This window comes from Nansenia antarctica (assembly GCF_963989245.1).
Source record: "Nansenia antarctica genome assembly, chromosome: 10".
NCBI lineage: Eukaryota > Metazoa > Chordata > Actinopteri > Argentiniformes > Microstomatidae > Nansenia > Nansenia antarctica.
The window spans coordinates 9,298,705-9,321,166 of record NC_137680.1 but is presented as its reverse complement, the minus strand read 5'-3'; the positions used below and the strand labels follow the sequence as shown (position 1 = coordinate 9,321,166).

Genomic DNA, 22,462 nt, shown 5'->3' with positions numbered 1-22,462 from the left:
TCAGCAGAGTGGTCGGGACTGCTAATAGTTACTAGCTACAAGCCTGGCAAAATTAGTCTAAAGTAACCAGTGCGCTCCCAACTACAGTTCTGGGCCAATAAGCTGGAAAGGTCCCCTTTGGATTTCGAGCCACTCAATCTTCTTAATTCTAAAATATTTGGCAGTAACTACTTGTGTGATAGGAAGTGATACATAAAAAGGAGGTCTAAAGCCTGAAGCTTTCAATGCTCTTGTTGCTACAGTCAGTGAGTCTGACTGCTCTAGGTAGTATGGTGATGCATTCAGACAGTATCTTAAGAGAGAGAGAGAGTGATAGCCATGTTAATAGGGGTGTACTTTTTAAGCCTTAAGATTAGCAAAAGGCCAATATAAGCTAAACAATGAGTATGGCAATTATGGAACAAAGTAGGATCTCTTCAAAGTAAAATATAAAAAATGGGCACAACATGCTATCCACTCAGTCATACTCTAACCATTTCTTTAACCACTTTTGCACAGTGTGATCATGCTGAAGACACACCGTTAATGACTGTTCCATTAGGGTTAGGGTTGCCGATTTGGGGGTGCCGATTATTTTCTAACATGTGTTAAAGAAATTAAAGAAAGGCAGCCTGCTTCATTTCAAAATGCATAGGAAAAAGGTATTTAATATTTACTTCTATAGAAGGAGAAAATGTACAGGTACGTCAGACAAGTCTGAACGGTCAAAGTTTCTCTCAAAGTCCAGAACATTAATTACATCTCTGTATATATACCCTCAGGTACCCTCAGGTAACAAGTCCGCCCTCGGGTGAGGTCTAGGCCAATCATTTACAAGGGGTGTGGATTTGTACATGGATGAAGATGATGTGGGATGAAGGTTAGGGGGGAACCTGGCCCTCCCTTCCTTACAGTATAACAAAGGTGAGGAGTGATGGCACCAGAGTGAACAATGCAGGGCAATCACTCTGGTGTGACTCAGCATTGTCTTGAGTTTCTAGGGTCAAAGACAGACTATGGAATACAAAAGGGTAATTGCATATATTAAAATGTCTGGCCCAGGATAACAAGTAGGGAAAACAGGTTTCATTGTGTGCTTACAACGTGAAATCAGTTTCTATAGCTTGCTCTAGACAGTCAATTTACTGTTGTGTGGTTTGAATCTTAAATGTAGAAAAATGTCTTATTACATATAATAATTTTCTCTTACACATGTCAGTAATGTTGGTCGTCGCTCTTGTAGTGTGAGAGGGTCTACAAGGTGACTTCCATAGGAATACAGCTATAGGCAATAGAAACGCATGAGAGTGGGTCAGGGAGAAGTGGGTCAGTCAGCTGTCGGTAGAATTGCCTCTCTTGCAGGTTGAGCAAAACCAAAGAAAATAATCACATAATCAATATAGTGTCTTTTGTGTGCTACACAAAATTACATAGCACAACGACAATCCCTATGGAAATGTGAGAGGTTCTCAGGCATTAAGATTCTTTAAATCATGGAGTGGACTGTCTGGCCGGTATTCTGATATTTTGCCATCCCCTGTTGCATTCTGGCCAATCCAGTCTCTCTACCTCGCTCTCTCTCTCACTCACACACACACACACACACACACACACACACACACACACACACACACACACACACACATGCACATGCACACACACAGGCTGTCATCAGTGTGCTAATTGTGTAAGACAGATGTAATTACTAGAATTAGAATATTAGTTCTGGATCTTTGGCCACATAAGGAGGGGAAGGATAAAGAGTTGACTGGAATTCTGTGAAGGACAGGAGGAAGAACATGACAAGGATGTTGATGTTGAGACACGGATGTTGTTATACTTTCTCTTTAATCGAGAAAAAGAGTGACAGGAACCAGTAAGACCCCAAATAACTGGAGAAGCTTCCTTCGAGATGACAGCAACAAGACTGAGCTGTTTCACTTCCTTGCAGAGAAGATTTGTGAAGCACAGACGACAAGCACAGTCATTGTCACAAAAGGAGAATATGCCATTAGCAACACAAGGAGGTCCCTGGATGCTGTGTCTCCATGCTGTCATGAAGAAGACACGTATATTTGTACATGCCAGGGATGCAACAACAGATGGTAGCAAGTCCCTCATCATCAACTAATGACACTGACGTCCTTGTCATAGCAATATCTGTACTGCCATCCTTACAGGACCTTGGTATTGAGAACTTGTGGATTGCCTTTGGCCAAGGAGCCAATCTACGATGGATTCCAGTCCATGAGGTAGTTTCTGCAATAGGGCCTGAGAAATTATATACTTTCATGCATTCACTGGATGTGATGTGGTAAAGGGAAGACTACTGCATGGCAGACTTGGAACATCTATGATGAGGTTTCTGAAACCTTCACCAATTTCAGCCAGCATCCAACATCAGTTAGTGATCTTGACCTGCAACAGCTGGAAAGATGTGTTGACAGATCAAGTGCAGCCACTGGTGTGGACAAAGCAAGACTTGATGTCTTTGCCCGCAAGCAGAGATCGTACAACTCAATTCCCCCAACACAGGCAGCCCTCGGAGAGCATGCCAAGCGTGCTGCTTATCAGGCTGGGATCATCTGGGGCCAGGCTACCATCTCCAGGCCAGACACCAGCAGTCCTGCTGACTGGGGGTGGACACAGGAAGGAGAGACATGGCAGATATGTTGGCCAACATTACCCCCAATTGCAGCCAGCTGTTAGGAACTGACCAAGTGTTCCTGTAAGAAAGGTTGCAACCGGAGATGCAAGTGCTTTAACTCAGGGCTCCCATGCACAGCACTCTGCAGCTGTATATGTGACCAGTAGCAGCTAGAGGAGCACAACGTTGAACACTCAGTCAGGCTTTCAGCAGTTTAAACTTACAATCAGATAAATACAGTTATATTGGTGTTCTTTTTTGTTACTTTTCCAATTAGCAATCTTTTTTGTTGTTTTTGATGTATTTATCTATCTATCTCTTAAAACATAAAAATCGACACCAAGATCATTCAAATCGGCCAACTACACACATTTATAAAAAAAACTACTTCGGGAGGCCAATTTAGTGGCCATCTTGAACAATGGCCGCCATATTGGATTTTCAAGTGGCCAATCAGGCAGATTTGATCAATAAGCCCTTAAGAACAACTAAGCCAAATTGCATGCTTGTATCATAATTTGCACAATGTATCTGTTATCCGCTCCACTATATACACTATAGCACAATTAGCACCAAAAGCAATAACACTATTGCAATAAATACTATTGCAAATACATTAATATACAGTTAGGTACAAAAATTCTGTCTGTGGCCAAATATATATGGACCTAACTGTATATATAGAGGCTCATTTCAAGATTACAGCCAGTAAACACTACTTCCACAGTTACAGTACATGACCTAAAATGTGCAGATTACAGAAAAAAGAAAAAAAAATCTACTGCAGTTCAGGCTTACTGCTGTGAATCTTCTTGATTGTATTTCTGTGCAGTTCCAGTAATCAAATCTAATGGGGGCTGCTATGCTAATACTAAATCCATACTAATGAGCCTGAGACTGGATGAACAGTCGGTTCCCAAACGCTTGTCCCTGTGCCTGTCCCTATCCTACTCCTATTCCTCAGGGAGCCAATCAAAGGCTACTAACGGACAGGACAGACGTGGGCTCAGACTAAATTGGTCCTCAGGTCATCAAGGTGAAGCTCAGACAGTCGGTGAATCTCAATATATTCCGTTTCCGACTCCATAGGAGTCATGAGGTGGAAACACTCCAACTTGCAATCATTACTGTTCAGAAGACACAAAGAGCAGGGTTTTTGGTGAACCGATCTGTGGTTGGGTTAAGTTATATTATAGATATTTTATATTTTATTTTAATTTATATCTTATTTTATTTGTATTTTATTTTATTTTGTTTTTTTCTTTTTAAATTTAGTTTTTGTTATTTTTTGTTATTACAAATGTGTGTGTTTTTATGGTTGAAATGTTAGAGATAAATAAAGATCAAATCAAATCAAAAGATACATGTTGTGGTCGGGTTAAATTAATGGGAAAAATAATTATTACAAATTTAGTGACGACTTTTCTAACAAAAAAACACAGTGACTTTTTGAGGTGTGTTTGGAGATGAAAATTAGAATGATGACATGGCCCGTTTAATCTACTGGTAATCTTTATTAGTGGATTTCTGCGAGAGCTGATTGACGGACCACGATGCCGACAGCTCTCAATGCCGAAGGTTAGGGTCCTGCTGTTACGGTACATGTGGGAATACGGTACATGTGGGAAAACTAGGGTTAGGGTTAGGTGCTAGGGTGCTACGGTTAGGGTTAGGGTTAGGGGTAGGTTATATAGTTTGTTAAAGAGAGGGCTGAGAGAGAAGCGGAGAGCATTCACATGTAGGGAGGGCTGTCGGCACAACGGTCCGTCGGCATATTGATGCGGCACCATATAGCCTTCCGCAGACTGATGTGCTTTTTCGAACCTCTTCCTGATGTCCTCTGAGATCTCCGTTCCCCTTTCCTCTTGATAACACAAAACTGACCAGGTTTCTTATCTCTATTTATCCCACCCAAACTCTTTCCTAAAGATCTCTCCTTCAACTGGTTAAAACATTTTTTTTAAATGTAACACACAGTTTAACCCTAAACAGCTAACACACAGCTACCAGTAACACAATGGTTTAAACAAGAATAATATTCACTTACTCAGGCTGAATAAAAGATGTCTCAGAGAGTAGAGACATCTTTTATTCAGCCTGAGTAAGTTAATATTATTCTTGTTTAAGTCCAAATGTATGTAGCAAAAGGTGGGACCAACTCCATATTAATGTCCATGGTTTTGGAATGAGAAGTTAAACAAGCACATATGGGTGTGATGTTCGGGTGTCCCAATACTTTTGTCCATATAGTGTGTATGTTATAAGTCAAATTATGTGCTGTGCTCGCCTGAGGCAACTGCTTCCCCCATCTTTTCCCCCATACCCTTCACCTAACCAACTCTCCTGGTTTTCAAACGTCACGCAACACGGGCCACCACAAAAATTGCGTTGTACATTTGGAGCAATTGAAAATGACTTTTAAACACACCCCACCCATACATTTGGATTCATTGTAATGGCGCCTACAATGACTATTGTATATCATGCTTCTCATGAGGGGAAACACACAAGTCATCAGAACGTGCAACTCTCTCCATATTCAAAATCTCAAATGACTGTGCACTGTTGATAAATATGCTAAGACACTATCTCATTTCATTTCAAGACTGCAAATCCTTCATAACACTTCCTAGAGGGACTTGGCCAATCACATCAACCCCCCGTCTCTCAATGGTTAACAAAGCTCAAAGCAAAAACGTCTTTTGGTTTATGCAATTGCCATTCAGGTAATTCATCTCTCTTCCAATATCACATTGCAGCTGAGGGGATTCAGAGTGCAGAGGGGCACCCCTCCATGCAATTTCAGAGGACAGGGGTTCTCACGAGCATGATCATAACATTCATCATTGAGCAGTCCCTGCATAGAATAACTGAGCAGGTGTATCGCTATCTCTGGTAGTGAGGGTCTGGTTGGTATGGTCCAAGAATAGTGGAGAGGAATGCCGCTACAACACACGCACGCGCACACACACACACACACACACACACACACACACACATCTTGAGGAATAACGCATTGTTAGATAGAATGTCTATAGTCTGCCCGATAACTCATGACTAGCTGTCCTATACAGTATGTAGGGCAATGAGAGACAAGATGATCAATCACTGTGACTACAAAGCCATGTGACTGTCGATTTTATGTCGTGAATGTGGCAAAGGTGTTAGGTTATTGTTCATCTGTCACCCTTGAGTTCTACCATCATAACAATAAACCAGAGCGCATTTACATGTATGCATACAGTATCCTAATGGGTCCCAAAGGCTCGAATTACAATAGCATTGGTGTGCACTGTGGAATGGGAGAGAGGACCCCAGGCTGAATGACGTAGGTTGAGTGCCTCGACAGCCCAGATACAGAAGAAAAAAAACAGGCAGCAATTAATACCAACGAGGGCCTAGATCTGTCACAGCAAGAGAGAGGGGGAGGAAGAGAGGAAGCAAGAGAGGAGGGAGAGTTAAAGCAAGACAGCTATATTTTCTTAAATATTTCACGTTGAATGTGTGGAGGAGATTATGTACAGTCAGTGACTTCAGAAAGTATTCACACCCTTTCACTTTTTCCACATTTAAATGGTAAATAGCCTGACTTACTGTATATAGCGCCTCATTCCAAAGCGTTTTACAATGGCCTCTCATTCACCCATTCACACACCAATGGCAGCTTGCTACCATGCAAGGCGCTGGCCCGCTCATTGGGAGCAATTTGGGGTTCAGTGTCTTGCCCAAGGACACTTCGACATGTGGCCAGCCGGGGCTCGAACCGCCGATCTGCCAACCTTGCAATCATTAGACGGCGGCTCTACCTCCTGCGCCACAGCCAATTTCTCACAATTTCTCTCTAAATGTCACATCAGTGTTCACATGGCAGACAGGGAGATGAGTCGCGGGGTTACTTCTAAATCGAGTAAGGAAGATGACTGTTTGCACCAACTGACTGCTGTATATTCAGCCTAGAAGTCATTATCATCCATGTGTTTGTTCTTAGGTATATAACTATGAAACATTGAAACATGTTGAGACAGGGGTAAACAACGTAAGACCATGGCAGCAGTGTCAGTTAGTCATTATTTAATTTCTCATTGCTGTGTTAATTGATCATCTAGGGGCGGTGATGAGGACAGTGATTAAGCCGGGCCCTAGACTACAATACTTGGTCAATGGAAAATTTCAATTGAAGATGATTTTTATAGGTCCAGTATGTATATTTGAGCTTCAAAATAGTGCTTAATGGCCATGGTAAATCAGTAGCAATTAAGGAATGACATCACAACGTAAAGGAAGTTTAGTGAAGAGCCCTGTTTTGGCCTCAAAGCTTTGCATGATGGTCTAGCACTAGACTAGCACTAGACTTAAGCAGCTGTTACTTTGTCATTAACATAGCGCCTCCTCTTATTCTGAAATGTTACTCAAAGTCTTGTCACTGAAATAAATATATTCAAATTTAAAAGGAGCAGCATAGTGAGTAATTACTGTGTGTGCAAATACTGACTGCTAGATGTGTTTGTGTGTGTGTGTGTGTGTGTGTGTGTGTGTGTGTGTGTGTGTGTGTGTGTGTGTGTGTGTGTGTGTGTGTGTAAATAAAGAGAGGAAGAAAAACAATTTCTGCCTCTCTTGGCTGCCTGTCATTTTTTTATTAAACAGGCAGTGGAATGCATTGCGCCTCAATCCGAGGTAATCATTTTAACATCGCAATCAAATGATAAGGAGGAGGAGGAAGGTGAAGGGGGTAGTCTCAATAAGGGGGAAGGAGGAAAAGCCATTCATCTTCGGCTGACAGGAAACAGCTGTACCCCAAAGCCTTCTACGTTTGGTGGTCTCAAAGTCGCTCTGTTCCAATTTAGTCCCTTTTTTGTCCAGTTAGAATGCCCTTTGTGTTGGAGAGAGGAGTGTGGGTCAGATTCTGCCACTTGTGACATGAGGACCCCATTCTCGACTACCTCACCACGAGGCGTGATTCCAAATCACCACTGCTACATTCACTCCGCTATGACCTCCCCTCCACTGGAAGACCCATCCATGTCACGGCACCATGTGACAAATAGGATTCAAACGGAGGGTCTCCAATGTTTAAGACCCAATCGTCTATCATTAGGTCAAGACAACATCCTTTAGATCCGAGGGCGACACTTGAGTTTAAATGAGTCAGGCATGGTAGTGTCACTAAGTCAAACTGTCCATAAATGGAGTCTGACAGCTAACCGTTCTGACTCAGGCACCTAGCTCCACAGATACTATTGACAAATCATTATTTAGTAGAGTATGTACTTGAAATTGAGGTAGGGAGTTTAACAGGAATGTTCTCTGGAGGTGTGCCTGGAAATATTGACGATCTAAATACAGAGTGAAGCGGTTCTCAAACACAGGTGTTGTCGTGACTTGAATCCACAACGTTCACTCACAAAATGATGGCATCAAAAACATTCCCAGCCAATTGCACAATTTCATACAATTTCAGATGTTAACAGAGTGCACTCGGTGGAACAAGTGAGCAACAACTTTTGGAAGGAGGAGACTTCCTATTCCTCTCTCTGACTACCCTCAATTGAGATTAGATTCTGGTTTCAGAAGATTACAGGCAGGTTACCTCAGGTCACCTAAACTACACTTGTTTTGTAATGTAATAGGTTCACTGATTTGAATACATACTGTATTGTAATTGGGAGTGTGTGTGTGTGTGTGTGTGTGTGTGTGTGTGTGTGTGTGTGTGTGGGCTCAGGCTGGTGTGTATGTGTTGGGGGATCCTAGATCATGAGGTGAATTACATTGGTGTAACATCTATGCAAATGTGAACTCATGTTGTCTTGTCTTGACACCGACGTTATTTTGTGTTATGCTGACAAACGACTTCATCCCACACTGAGACCATGAGCCATCAATCAATCTGCCAGTTCATGCCAAGGAGCACCATATGACTTATTGGTGGTGATGAACCCCCTGACGTTCAGAGTGTGTCACACAGTATCTCATTTTGAATTTGATTGCAACTGAACTAAGAAATGCTATGCTACCGTTGAAACAATCGTCCAGTATCACTTTAATCAGGAATATTGTTGTTGCGTCTCCTACATGCCTAAAGACCAGAAAACTATTTGGAACAGCACAGGAAGTGGAACTGTGCATGTATATGATACTGTATACGCTCTCTCCAACATCCACACAAAGTGGTCCCTGGGGATGCAGCCTGACTGACAACCTGAGGCTTGCAAATTAGGATGAAAAACAGCCATCATTCTTATGTGACAGTGTGGATCCGTATGTGACTGACTAGCTGGTGGAAAGCCAAGGACGTGGAATATGCAAATCTCTCAGAAGAATCAGACACGAAAATGCTTCACTCAAAAGAAAGTGCAGTTTATGACAGTAGTGCTTACAGTACATTGATCACAGCAGATGGTGATGTGATATCTATTTTACCAGCCCACTACCACTACCTACACTCCAGGAGAAGAAGTCCATGTCATGCAATGGTGTTTGTGTTCCCCCACTTAAGTGTACGTTGATTAATGTGTGTGTCTCTACTATACATGCTATACAGTATGTGACAAAAAAGAGAAACAGCATACACATGAGTGGGTAGCATACAGTATCCTTGGGTTGTGTGTGTGTGTGTGTGTGTGTGTGTGTGTGTGTGTGTGTGTGTGTGTGTGTGTGTGCGTACATGAAGAGAAATCGGACCTTGATGGTCTTTTAATGGCCACACACGGCAGTTTTACACTCTGATCACACACATGCAAGTTTTTAGGTGAACACACACACAAACACAAGCACATGCACTATCTTCGGCGGGTCGCCAGGTGGAAATTGTCCTCTGCCTTTGTAACCCATCCGGGCTGCCATTCCTCCACTGGCAGCCAGGAGCAGCGGTCGCCCTTTTGGCGTGGCTTGAACCGACGCCCGGCGCCCCGGGGACCAAGTAGCGTTCTTCACCGTCGTGGTCAGGGACGGGTGTTCACTTTGGCATGTCTTTCCATGTGGGGGGAAGGAGACCCCTAGTGGACATGGGGGGAACATGCCAACCCCAAGCCACATATATGTGCCACGGCAACCAGGCTTTCACCCTTTTTGGACTCCCATCCAGGTTACTAACCAGGCCCAGCCCTGCTTAGCTTCTGAGATCTGACGAGATCAGGCTTGACAAGGTGGTACGGCCGCACCTTGAGTGTGAGTGTATTTTCAGATAGCAAAAGCACTACATATTTTCCTTGTTTCCATCCAAGTTTATGAAATGAATCCATGTTGGAATGCCTCCCAAGTATTCTGATATAGTTAGAATACAACTATTTAACGTCTACTGTCCTGCCTGTTATCACTATAGAGACACTAAATGAACGTGGAAAGCTGGGATGAACAGAAACAGGGGAAAAAGGACCTGCACCTGGAAAACTGGTGCCATATGCCACACTGCACAGAACAAAGCAAATCCAGGCAGTGACTTAGAAGATCAAACCGCATAAGAATGTGCCACACGCACGCACAGACACACGCACAGACACACACGGAGACAGGTACAGTAACAAGCAGATGCCATATGACTGGTGCATTAACTAGCCTATACTGTATAGCTCTCAGATGTGACTCCTTTGGCTGACATTCAGATGTGATGGTGTGCTATAGGAGACTCTGGTACTGATGAGTGTTAGCAACTGAACACAGAGAGGAGGCAGCACAATGTGCACACACATTAATGTTCACGCCTGGGTTTCCGTTAACCGGCAATTGCCGGTCTTTGTCTCGGTCGCTCTGTGACATCGAAGCCAGCGTGCGCTCCGGCGCTCTCAGAGCGTGTTTACGAACGCACCCCTAGAAGTTTCCAGCCAGCTAGCTGAAGCTGCTACACACACCAGAGCCATGGCGACCGAACGGCAAGTTAAACAACATACTATAAAAGTGACATTGTTTTACTCATTACTCATACGTTTGTTGTCATTCGGCGGTGCTAATAGTCGCTTTCTTTTTTAATTTATTTAATTTATTTTATTTTAGCAGTTTCCCCGAAAGTTAAGTGTTTGTTTTTATATCACTATTTGCACTTCTGGTTAGATGCTAAACTGCATTTTGTTGTCTGGTACTTGTACTCTGCAATGACAATAAAGTTGAATCTCACCTAATCTAATCTAATCTAATCTAAAATAATCTAAAATAATCCCATCACTATTACTCCCTATTTTCATCAGTGTTTCAATCCTTGAATCTGTGATGGAAATCAAGCAAAGCCACTTCAAGTCTCCCCACCACTGACCTTTCCTTACACTCTCGGTTATTCCCTGTGGATTTTAAAAAACGGTGTTTTGGTTTCTATAATGTGGTCTATTCTCAGTGTTGACGAGCAACTCAGGGGGCTTTGAGATGGCTAACAGCTAATTAAAGGAGTAATTCCACTCAAAAGGGTAGAAGTAAGCTGACTGTCTGTCTGTCTGTCTGTCTGTCTATCTGTCTGTCTGTCTGCCTGTCTGTCTGTCTGTCTGTCTGTCTGTCTGTCTGTCTGTCTGTCTGTCTCTCTGTCAGTGTGCTGGACTACCTATGACTTCCATGGTACCTGGGAACGCGTTGTCGGAGAGAAACGCCCTCTGTACAAAGGACCTACTGACCAAAATCCCTGTTCCCCGTAGCCTACATGCTTGCACTGTTACTGTTCAATAAAATGTTATACATCTAGACATTGTGGTATTTCTTTATATACGTATCCCAGACTGCCTATCAATTGTTTCTCAATAAACAGTTATGTTCTTCCCATTGTCATACTCCCGAGCTAAACGAAATGCCTTCCCAACCAGCGAGACTTATAGAAATGACGTTGTTTTATTGATTTAAAAAAAAAAAGAGGGTAAAACTGTAAAGAGAAAATAGAAAACTCACATTAATCCCAAATGTTACGCTTGCCTGGCTCAGGACAAGGTGACAAAAAGGGAGACGACACATGGATAACAATAATAGGAGATTTATTAAAGTATATAATATTGAATTGAAATAATGATAACGTAAATAGTAACAACAACCCAAAAATGGCTGCTGGTCGACAAGGAAGAGACCGAGTCCATCAATTTGACCCCCTCTTAAAGTTCCTGGGACAATCAGGATGATCACCTTCACCTGTGCCCATCAGGAACCAAGAGAGAGGGTCAACAAGACAACAGATAATTGGCGCCCACTGGTGGTACCAGTGTGGATCGTCACATCCCCCCCCTTAAAACAGAGGCCTACTAAAAAGGTCTCTGCTAATTTGTTTCCCAGATTACAAATAATACAAATAATAACAATAGTTTATGGCAACAAAAAACGGTGATCTCTGCCACACAGCCTAAACGTCAAATCCCAACCTCCCCTACAACCTGCCCACCCTCCAGCAATTCCTGGTACCTGGAAAAGCTCTATTTAAGGAGGGAGGAGCAAGAGAAAGAGAGATTAGAGACAAGAGTTTTAGACCGGCAGCATTGATTCACCTGGAAAGGCGCTGGCTCGGACTCTGCAAAGAATGCAAAAAGGTCAGGGGGTTATGATCTTAACAAACGACCACTGGATGGGACCCCCCTCCCACATAACATCAAAGTGCTGCAGAGCCCAAACCAGTGCCAAACAGAACCCAAACAGTAACCAAACAGTAACCAAACCATAACCAAACCATAACCAAACTCCAGGCCCACTCACATCCTCCTCCCACCCTGCTGCCACTAACTCCTCAAAAACATCCATAACTCAATATAATCAAATAACCAATATTAACCAACCCTAACAAACGGGAATCTCCCCTCCTATTACAAACTCCTCCTATAAACTACTCCCATATCAGCCATAATCTTCAGCCCATTTAAAGCGAGTAACTGTGCACACATACAAAACAGAAAAGTAACTAACATACTTCGTAAGAGCTGCCCCGCATCTAACTCAGTAATGACTGACTAACCACTCAGCTAGTCTTCAGTGCGTTCACATGCAACTCTTCCACCAAGCAAATGCCTGGTGGCGCCCCCGCGTTCAACACACCAAAAATAACAAACGAAAACAATAAACAAGCGTTAAGCGCTTCTACTCCTAGCACGGGGTTCACGTATAGCTCTGATGGTATCTAAACCACCCGCCCTACCTATCCTTCTCTGCTTTGCATAGAACACAGCACTCACCAAACTCCAGCCGAAGATCACAGCCAATACCAAGAGTTACGTCCTTGTCAGCACAGTCGGACGGCCAGCTCCCCCTCGTCACCAGCACCCAAACCAACGTACCAAATATACTAAACAATACATTACATCCAATCCAACCAAAACCCAATAACTATAAACAATAACCATGCGGGTCTCCCAATATAGAGTTGGACAAATCCAACAATCCAATCCCGAATATCAACTATGAAAAGGGAGAGAATATTGCTCTCACCAAATTCACTCCCGGACGAGCCCCCAATTTGTTACGCTTGCCTGGCTCAGGACAAGGTGACAAAAAGGGAGACGACACATGGATAACAATAATAGGAGATTTATTAAAGTATATAATATTGAATTGAAATAATGATAACGTAAATAGTAACAACAACCCAAAAATGGCTGCTGGTCGACAAGGAAGAGACCGAGTCCATCAATTTGACCCCCTCTTAAAGTTCCTGGGACAATCAGGATGATCACCTTCACCTGTGCCCATCAGGAACCAAGAGAGAGGGTCAACAAGACAACAGATAATTGGCGCCCACTGGTGGTACCAGTGTGGATCGTCACACCAAACAATTTAACAAACTTCAGTTAACGTAATGTGGAGTCCGTTCATTGATCGATGCTGTCTGTTCAGTTCCCAGTGAGGCGCCCGTTCAGCGCTGGACCCGTTCAGCGCTGGATTTGACGCATGGCATAGCGCGCATGCGTCAAATCATGTTATATTATTATATGTTATATAGCTCGCATCTAATCGTATCGGATGAGAAATAGACATTAAATGGCATATATAGGCCGCTACACAACAGTAATCACCGCGACAAACATTAGATTTGGAAGGAAAAAAAATATGATTTTGGAAAAAAAAAAAAAATATATATTTTAATATGATGACCGGAATATATCACGTTTGTCCGGTAAATCGAATTCTTCCCGGACACGATGTCCGACGGCAAATTTTTCTAACGGAAACCCTGGTTCACGCATTAGGCTACAACAGACTCAATGAAAATTAATGGTTGATGATTCAGTAGCAGTTTAAAACCTTTCGAAATTATGTTATTGATTTTGGTTGCTACTTTTCTTTATTATTTGTGCTCCTGTGGGCTCTGTTGTGGTTCTTTGTGGTCTGGTATTCAACTTTTTGTCTGTGTGTACATACAGTGGGGGAAATAAGTATTCAACACGAACAATTTTTCTAATTCAACATATTTCCATTGCAGCTATTGATATGAAATTTAGACCAGGCTGGTGGAGGCAGAAATCAGAGGACGGGCTCATCCTACTGCGTGAGACGGAATGAGGAATGGTATCAAACACATGATTTCTACCTCCGCCAGCCTCCCCAGGTACAGGCTTAGGGAGCCTCTACTGAGCCTTGTGTTTGGCAGAAGGCTGGTTGATGGAGCAGGGCTGGGGGGGAGGGGGGAGCCCTCCCCAGGGGACGAGGGTATGTCCAGTGGCATCTGTGTGCTCAGAGAGACATGGGGGCTCTGGGCTTGCAAGCAGTGAGGCTTGGCCAGATCTGGTTGCATCATGCTATATGCCCTTTGTACTGGGATCTCTGTCACAGAAACAAATTACTGTTGAGGCGGGGATCATGTCATTTGTTGGAGGCAATCTGTCTGACTTGGGGGAGACTATGCTTGTATCATGATTAGCTAGTGTATATCCTGAGGGGAAATTTAGACTTTGGTCCCTACTCATTTTCATATAGCCTAGGCTACACTAAATACCATTCATCTCGGAAGCTAGAATGTTTCAAACGGTGGGACGAGAAGTTGTCCACAAAGTCTTTGCCTTTTGCTGAAACACCAAATAAACACCATCTCTGTTTACAACTCAACCAGCACGCAATGCACAGAATGAGGGTTAGGGTTAGCTGAGGATGTTTTCTATGCCCATTATTTCGTTGATGAGCAGTGTGCAGTACATTCCCTATGATTCTCGCCTTAATTTACAGCTCTACCTCTAGGTCAATAACTCCCTGGGGCTGGACTGATACCCACAGCCCTGATTCAGTATAGTTAATTGCCAGAGAGTTAGTGAGACTAATATACCAAACAGACACACACACACACACACACACACACACACACACTCAAACTCTCACACTCTCTCACTCTCACACACACAATCCTGTGAAAGCTCATCATTACTGCTGCATGTACAGGCATGCACATGTTGTTTGGGCAAGTCAGTCCATCCAAGACTATTGGATTACCACTGATACTGTACCTCAATAATCTATTGAGCCAGAGGATATATATATATAATTAATTATTATTAATTATTATTATATTATATTCTATACACACACATCATTATACTGAATTTAATTAAACTTAGCAGAGACTACTTTTCAAAGGATGTTTCTCTGGTTCTGCAATGTGGTTAAATGTGTTTGATTAGCACAGATCTAAGAGCAAACATTATCTCCCCTGCGTGCATGAAGATACAATGTGAAAGAAAGTGAGGAGAGGGAAGGGAAAGGATGCTCTTAGTTATATGGCAGATAATGAGGTGAGAGGGGAAAAGCTGTGCAGGTCAATGCTGCCTCCCAGAGGATATATGTGGAACAGCTCTTTGTATTGAGTTTGTCAAAGGAATTAACAAGCCTTTACAGTTTTTCTTGATTGCTCTAACACAAAAACGGGTTCCTGTAACACAAAAACCCATACCCTTACATCATTCCCAAAAACACACACATTTCCCATAACCGTAAACACTATTCACCTGTTTCGACACACACTTTAATATTCAAAACTCCTTCTGCAAAAGTTTACACAAAAGTGGCCAAATAAATCATTCATTGCACTACAGTATGTTGATTCAGCAAACACATGTTCTCAATATAGTTAAGTCATCACAACCTAAACTCAAAGAGCAAACCTTGGGGGATATTCTATCAACGTCGCTAAAGGAAAATCCAGGCTTATTTTTATTTTTTATTTTTTTATCTCGCGATCCTAGATAAACCTCGATTTGCCATTATGAATGAATGAATGAATGGTCTTTATTGTCATTGTTATAGTACAGGTACCAAACAACGAAATTTGGGAGGGGGGGCTCCCCTGGTGCTAGGAAAGAAAAAACAAGAAAAAAAAAAAAAAAGAAGGGAAAGGAGCTGGTTTACATAAATAAAGGCTATGTACACTATCCACTATACTATACTGTACAGATAAAACACTGTGCTGTACTCTATGCTATGCTATACCTATTCTAACAGTTCCTATTTCTCTGCAACCTTATGTACCCTAGGGTTGTCATATTGCACATAGTGTTATTGCACATTCATTTCAAGTGTCGCAGTTTGCAGGCTTGAAATGTACACATTTGTGCCTCGGCACTACATCTGATTTTTCAGTCCAGCAGCTGCCATCAATCCGTCCAGACTGTCCAGGGCCCAGAACCTAGGTTTTTGCTGGTAGAAGCTGAGCTTCAGTCTGTTTGTCCTTGCGAACATGGTCCTGTACCGCCTGTTCGAGGGCAGCCGAGCAAAGTGTTCGTACCCAGGGTGGGATGGGTCTCTGGAGATCTTGGAGGCCTTCCTGAGGCAGCGTGTGTTGTACAGCTCTTCCAGAGAGGGGAGGGGGGCGCCGGTGATCTTCTGGGCCGTTCTCACGACTCTCTGTAGCGCATTCCTCTCTGCGGCTGTGCAGCTGGAGAACCAGTTGCAGATGCAGTAGGTGAGGATGCTCTCCACTGCGCAGCGGTAGAAGGCCACCAGCATCTCCTGTCCGATGTGGTCTTTCCTGAGGACTCTCAGGAAGAAGAGCCGCTGTTGTGCCTTCTTGATGATGGCTGCTGTGTTGTTCTTCCAGGACAGGTCATCCTGTATGTGCACCCCCAGGAATCGGAGGGTTGAGACTCTCTCCACGCTCCCTCCGTCGATGAGCAGGGGCTGGACCTCAGATTTTTTCCTCCTGAAGTCCACGATGATTTCCTGGGTCTTTGACTGGTTCAGCAGCAGGTTGTTAACCTTGCACAGCTTGCTCAGCTGCTCTACCTCATCCCTGTACGCCGCCTCGTCCCCCCCCGAGATGCAGCCCACCACGGTGGTGTCGTCTGCAAACTTTACGATGGAGTTGCTGGGGTGGACGGGGGTGAAGTCGTAGGTGTAGAGGTTGTAGAGGATGGGGCTTAGCACGCAGCCCTGGGGGGACCCAGTGCTGAGTGTGAGGGCTGTGGAGGTGTGGGAGCCCACCCGCACCCTCTGGGGGCGGTCGGACAGGAAGTCCTTGATCCATGCACATATAGGGTGTGATAGTCCCAGGTCTAGTAGTTTGGTCACTAGCCTGTCTGGAAGGATGGTGTTGAAGGCAAAGAGCAGTCTCGCGTAGCTGTTTCCCCTCTCCAGGTGGGATAGAGTGGAGTGGAGAGTCGTCGCGATGGCGTCCTCTGTGGACCTGTGGGCTCTGTAGGCGAACTGGTATGGATCCAGGTTGGGCGGGAGGCGTGTGACTATGTGGGCCCGGACTAGTTTCTCGAAGCACTTGATGATGATTGGTGTGAGTGCCACCGGGCGGTAGTCGTTTAGGCAGCTCACCGTGCTTTTCTTCGGGACTGGGATGATAGTTGAGGTTTTCAGGCATTAGCGACGTATTCCATGAACGCCGATAAAGGAAAATCCAGGCTTGATAATTTGCGATAATTTCTGCATGTCAAAAACCTCTGACAGGCGGAAACAAAATCCCGAAAGACAGTTCCGTCAAGTGTCTTTTTGGAAACATTATGTCCGACCTATTTCGAGATAGATAGATTGATAGTTTGATCTATGGATGATTAGTTAGATAGAAAGAGAAAAATATGTAAACAGATAGGTATGTGTATACCTACCTATATAGCTTGCATCATTAGCAGCAGAGTGGGGTGTCTGGTACAGGGTTTAAGGCAGTCAGCTAGCAATCAGAAGGTTGCTGGTTCGAAATTTGTCTTAGGAGATAGTGGTTGACTTTAATTTAATGTAGCCTAATATATATTTTGGCCATTTAACATTTTAACCCGTTGGTTAGTGATGGCAGACTAATAGAATTGTTGAACAAGAGGATGCTCTCAGACTTCACTTTAACATGGCTTGAAGTGCAGAACACTGCTATTCTGGCTGGTTATTAACAGAGATGTATAACGCTGTTTTGTGACAATATAGGTTTTGGGCTGGTTTTTGGTGGATTTAGTGTTTTTAGACTGTTCGGCTGGAAATTGTCAATCCCATCTGGTAACCCTGGCCTAGAGGCATGTCCATGTGCTTTGTAACAATGGATCCTAACAATGCTTGAGTTGCAAGACAACAGAGAGGAGGACGAGGACCAGGAAGAGGACGACGACAACAATAACAACAAAGACAAGTAATCTTAAATGAAATCCATGCCATGTCATCAAGTGCTCATACATGGGAGAAGCTGGACAGCAACCCAACCCAACCCAACCGTTACACAGTTGCATCCATTAGGCTACTTTCAGAAGGGAAAACAGATCATTTGCCTTGTTGTTACTGTGATACGTGTAATGCAGTGCATATAGACTGAATCTCCACTTTGTTCTCAGTGTAGTTTTTACCACAATAATGGATTAATGGTCAAATTTCATTTTTACAGAACTCCATCTATTGGAGGTAGACAGACACTTCTGAGAAGGAGACTGTCCTGGGGGGTATTCCATCAATGTCGCTAAAGGAAAATCCAGTCTTATTTTGATATGTCTTGCTAATTTCAGTGAGAGTTCCTTTCCCTGAATGTAGCTTAAAGAAATCGCTGCTGAGTAACCACGGCAACTTATGCCACAGAACTAACCATACCAGGTTAACTGTCAAGATTAAGTTAGATGTGTTTCAAAAATGTCCAACAGGCGGAAACCAAATCCCGAAAGACAGTTCTGTCAAGTGTCTTTTTGGGAACATCTGACCTAATGTGACAAAGCATGAATTGTGAAAAGTTCCAAATAACTAGAGATGCTCCGATCAGGGTTTTTGGTGCCGATCACCGATCACCGATCACTGGAATCAGTGATCTGCCGATCCGATATCACCGATCACCGATCACAGCGTCGAAAATGGCAATTGAAGCATTCTATTTATTGTGTAGCATTATTTATGTTTTAAATTATTCTTAACACCATTGACATTGTATATTAAGTATTTAAATGAAATTAGGAGATGAGAAAGTATCATGAATTGACGACCATCTGTTTTATTGAATTCACAACCACCTGTAGCTTACTTCAGGAAAAACAAATAAAATGTGAAAATAAAAATCATAATAAATAAAATGTACACTGTCACATCAAATGTGCAACATTCCACTCGAATGAGAGGAACTAGGGGCTCTTAGAGAACTTGGAGCTTATACTGTAACTGTAGCTTTCCTGAGGAACAATAAACATACCCAAACTAAACTGCAACATAAACAGGCTATAGCCAAATATAAAATACTGTTTCAAGTCAGTCAGTTTCAAGTCATATTTAGGAGGAGATAAGACAGCAAGTCAGCAATAATCAATAAAACAAAAAAACAAAACATTGCACCTAAGGAGATTTCAGACTCAAACCTTACTTCTGATTAAGCAGCATCACTGGCAGATTAGCCTTGAGAAATACAAGCATCTCAGCGTTTTTGGCACTCAGCCTGTTCCTCTTATCATCTAAAATATGTCCTGCTGCTGAAAAGTCGCTCGCTATCTACACTTGTGCAAGGTGCACAGAGGAAGACCTAAAACTCACGCGCTAATAGTTGTTGTTGCTATGGGCCAAGTGACTTCCTGCTCGCGGGGTCACATGACGTCGGTGAACACTACCTACACTACGCTCGTGAAGTCGCGCTGGAACTCTGACCAGCACTCGTGGAACGCCTCTCGTCCAATCAAAGCACTCGGTCCCTTTATGACGTCGAGCCCAGTGTGCGCTTCGGCGCTCTCTGAGCGAATCGACGAACGCAGCAAATGCCGTATGATATTCGTGGTATTGAAAGACCTTGTGTGCGTTCCTCCGCAAGGTATTTCTTTTGAGCAGACATTACAAACGGCATATTTGTTGTCTCTTTCCGACACTGTGTAATATTTCCAGACTGGCGACGCCATTTTGTAAACTGATCGGTCATGTTTGATCGGCCGTTTTGAGAACTCCGATCAAAACCGATCACGGCCATATCGGCCGATACCGATCGGCGCCGATCAGATCGGAGCATCACTACAAATAACATATTAATGAAAATGACCACTTTCACTGTCTTCAAAAGCCGATAGATAGATAGATAGATAGATAGATAGATAGATAGATAGATAGATAGATAGATGTATCAGCTTGCATCATAAAGAGTGGTCTGACTGGTGCAGAGGTTAAAGCAGCTGGCTAGCAATCAGAAGGTTGCTGGTTTGATACCCACCTCAGGAGAGTGCTGTGGACTGTATTTAATGTATATTTCTTGGCCACAATCATTACATCATTACTACTAATGATTACTAGATTACTAGGTCAGAAAACACCTCACCCAATTAGGCTAACAGTAAATGCCTTGCAGTTATGTCCGTTCTCGTAAGTTAGCCTACACCATCATTTTTAACATACATGATTACAAACTGATATTATCTAGCCCGCTGATAATATAGCCACAGTAGTGAATGTTCATTTATTAAAGTATGTATTGTAGGAAATAAGTAAGCAGTAGACCTAATTATTTTCCACGTTTCTTCTCCTCTACCCACCACACCAACAATCACCACCTACCCTGACTATACTTGTACTGTGTTGTATCATAGTAGCTTGTGGCCTGGGGTGGTCTACTGCAACATCATACAAAGCACGCAAATAACCCTGTTCACACACACACTCTCCCTCTCAGTTTCCTGTTCCTTTGTTCAGGCTAACTTTCCAACCGCATCCGCTCTGCCAGTTATAGCTGGAAAGCTACTTTGATGAACAGAATGAGGGCCTAGTCTAAATATACAGCTATACAGTACATGGTAGTTGCAGATAAGTATTAGTACTCTGCTGCACGCCTCCTCTCAAACACCCGCTCCCGTGACCACATCACTCCTGTCCTCCACTCTCTCCACTGGCTCCCCATTAAAGAACGTATACAATTCAAAGTCCTCATCCTCACATACAAAGCCCTCCATAGCCTGGCCCCCCCTTACCTGACTGACCTCCTTCTCCCCCACCGCCCTACCCGTACCCTCCGATCCTCATCCATTGTTCCCCTCACTGTCCCACCCTCAAAACTCAAAGGCTTCGGTCACCGTGCCTTTTCACGAGCCGCACCCCGCCTCTGGAACTCTCTCCCTCAACCACTCAGAGACTCACCCTCACTCCTCACTTTTAAATCCCACCTCAAAACCTACCTGTTCTCCCATGCCTACAGCCTCCCCTACCCCTAGCCATCTCCCCCATCCCTGCCACCCCCGCCCCCCCTGGACATGCATACAACCTCCCCTACCCCTAACCATCTCCCCTAACCCTGCCACCCCCTCCCCCCATGGACATGCATACAACCTCCCCTTCCCCGTTCGTTAACTCTGTGTTCTATGTGCTCATGTTATCTGTTGCTTGTTGTTTCTGTGTTTTCCGTTTTTCCCATATTGTCAGCGTCTTTGAGCCTCGGAAAAGTGCTATATAAATCTAATGAATTATTATTATTATTATTAGTATACAATTTTAAGGAAAGGAAAGGAAACTACACAAATTGTGTGTGCAAAATGTGCAAAGGAGCAATGCCTAACTAGTTGCCTGAAATTACAATATTAACTTGAAATGTGATGTAACTTCACAGTATATATAGCACCATGTGAATGTCAGTGGAGAGAACATCTGTTGGAGGACTACTCACAGTCTCTCCTCCTCCCTGGCCTTGGTGTCCTGTACCAGGTAAACGGAGCCGAAGCTCCCCCTGCCCAACTTCTGGAGGATGCTGTATCTCTTTGCAACCAGGCAGCCGGGGCCCGGCTTCGTCAAGGCTGATGAGGATGTGGCAGGGCGGGATGGATGAGCTTCCAGCTCCTGAAACTTGGGCATCTTGTTCACAGATGCTCACTGGAGTGTTGACGTAGATCTACACATCTGCTAAAGAAACACAGGTATATCCTAATGTCACCATGCTTATCCAATTAGGATGAACAGCTGGTCCCAGTTATGAATAACTTTTAAGAATTCTTTGCCAAATAAAAAATGTAATCTTCTACTAATTTGGTACAAGATATCTTAGGGTTCTTGACTGTTACATCCCGCAGTTGCAAGAACTATCCAGTATTAGGAACCAACATACAGATAAGATATAGCGTGCAGCAACATAGAGCATGCCTATAATTCTAAAACGTTATATACCCGGTGAATTATTGCTCTCTTCTTTGCGATTGTACATGTAACGTCAGTTCAGCTAAATCGGTCCATTGTCAATGTCAGTACTACAGTATCAACTTTGAAGTAAGTCTGTAAAACGCTCTTAATGGGTCTTGTGCACGCATGTGTATGTACTGTGCCTGTGTTCACATCTCACTCGCTCAAAGGTGGAACTTGGTGAAACAAACATTAAACTGTTTGATTGATAAGCTACGCATTATCGTGACGTTAGAATTATAAGGTTCTATCTCCATTTTTGTAAAAATTGAGTTTTTTACATAATCTGATCCATTAGTGTTTATTAATGCCTGTGTGGTGTTGTTTTTAAAATGTTTACATTTTTGAGTTAGTAATTCATAAAATACA

At 43.3% G+C, this 22,462-nt stretch overlaps 2 protein-coding genes across 2 annotated transcripts in view; one reads left to right on the top strand and one right to left on the bottom strand.

The window, feature by feature from the left end:
• Positions 1-21,772, bottom strand: part of nek11 (NIMA-related kinase 11) — a gene marked incomplete at both ends in the record, with an annotated part of 72,671 nt that extends 50,899 nt beyond the window's left edge. The window contains one exon of the mRNA XM_080540462.1: positions 21,588-21,772. Coding sequence (XP_080396588.1) covers positions 21,588-21,772 — 185 coding nt within the window. The remainder of the gene's footprint in view (positions 1-21,587) is intronic.
• Positions 1-22,462, top strand: part of LOC308166610 (sialic acid-binding Ig-like lectin 15) — a gene marked incomplete at both ends in the record, with an annotated part of 268,304 nt that overhangs the window by 159,249 nt on the left and 86,593 nt on the right. The gene's annotated exons all lie outside the window — the stretch shown is intronic.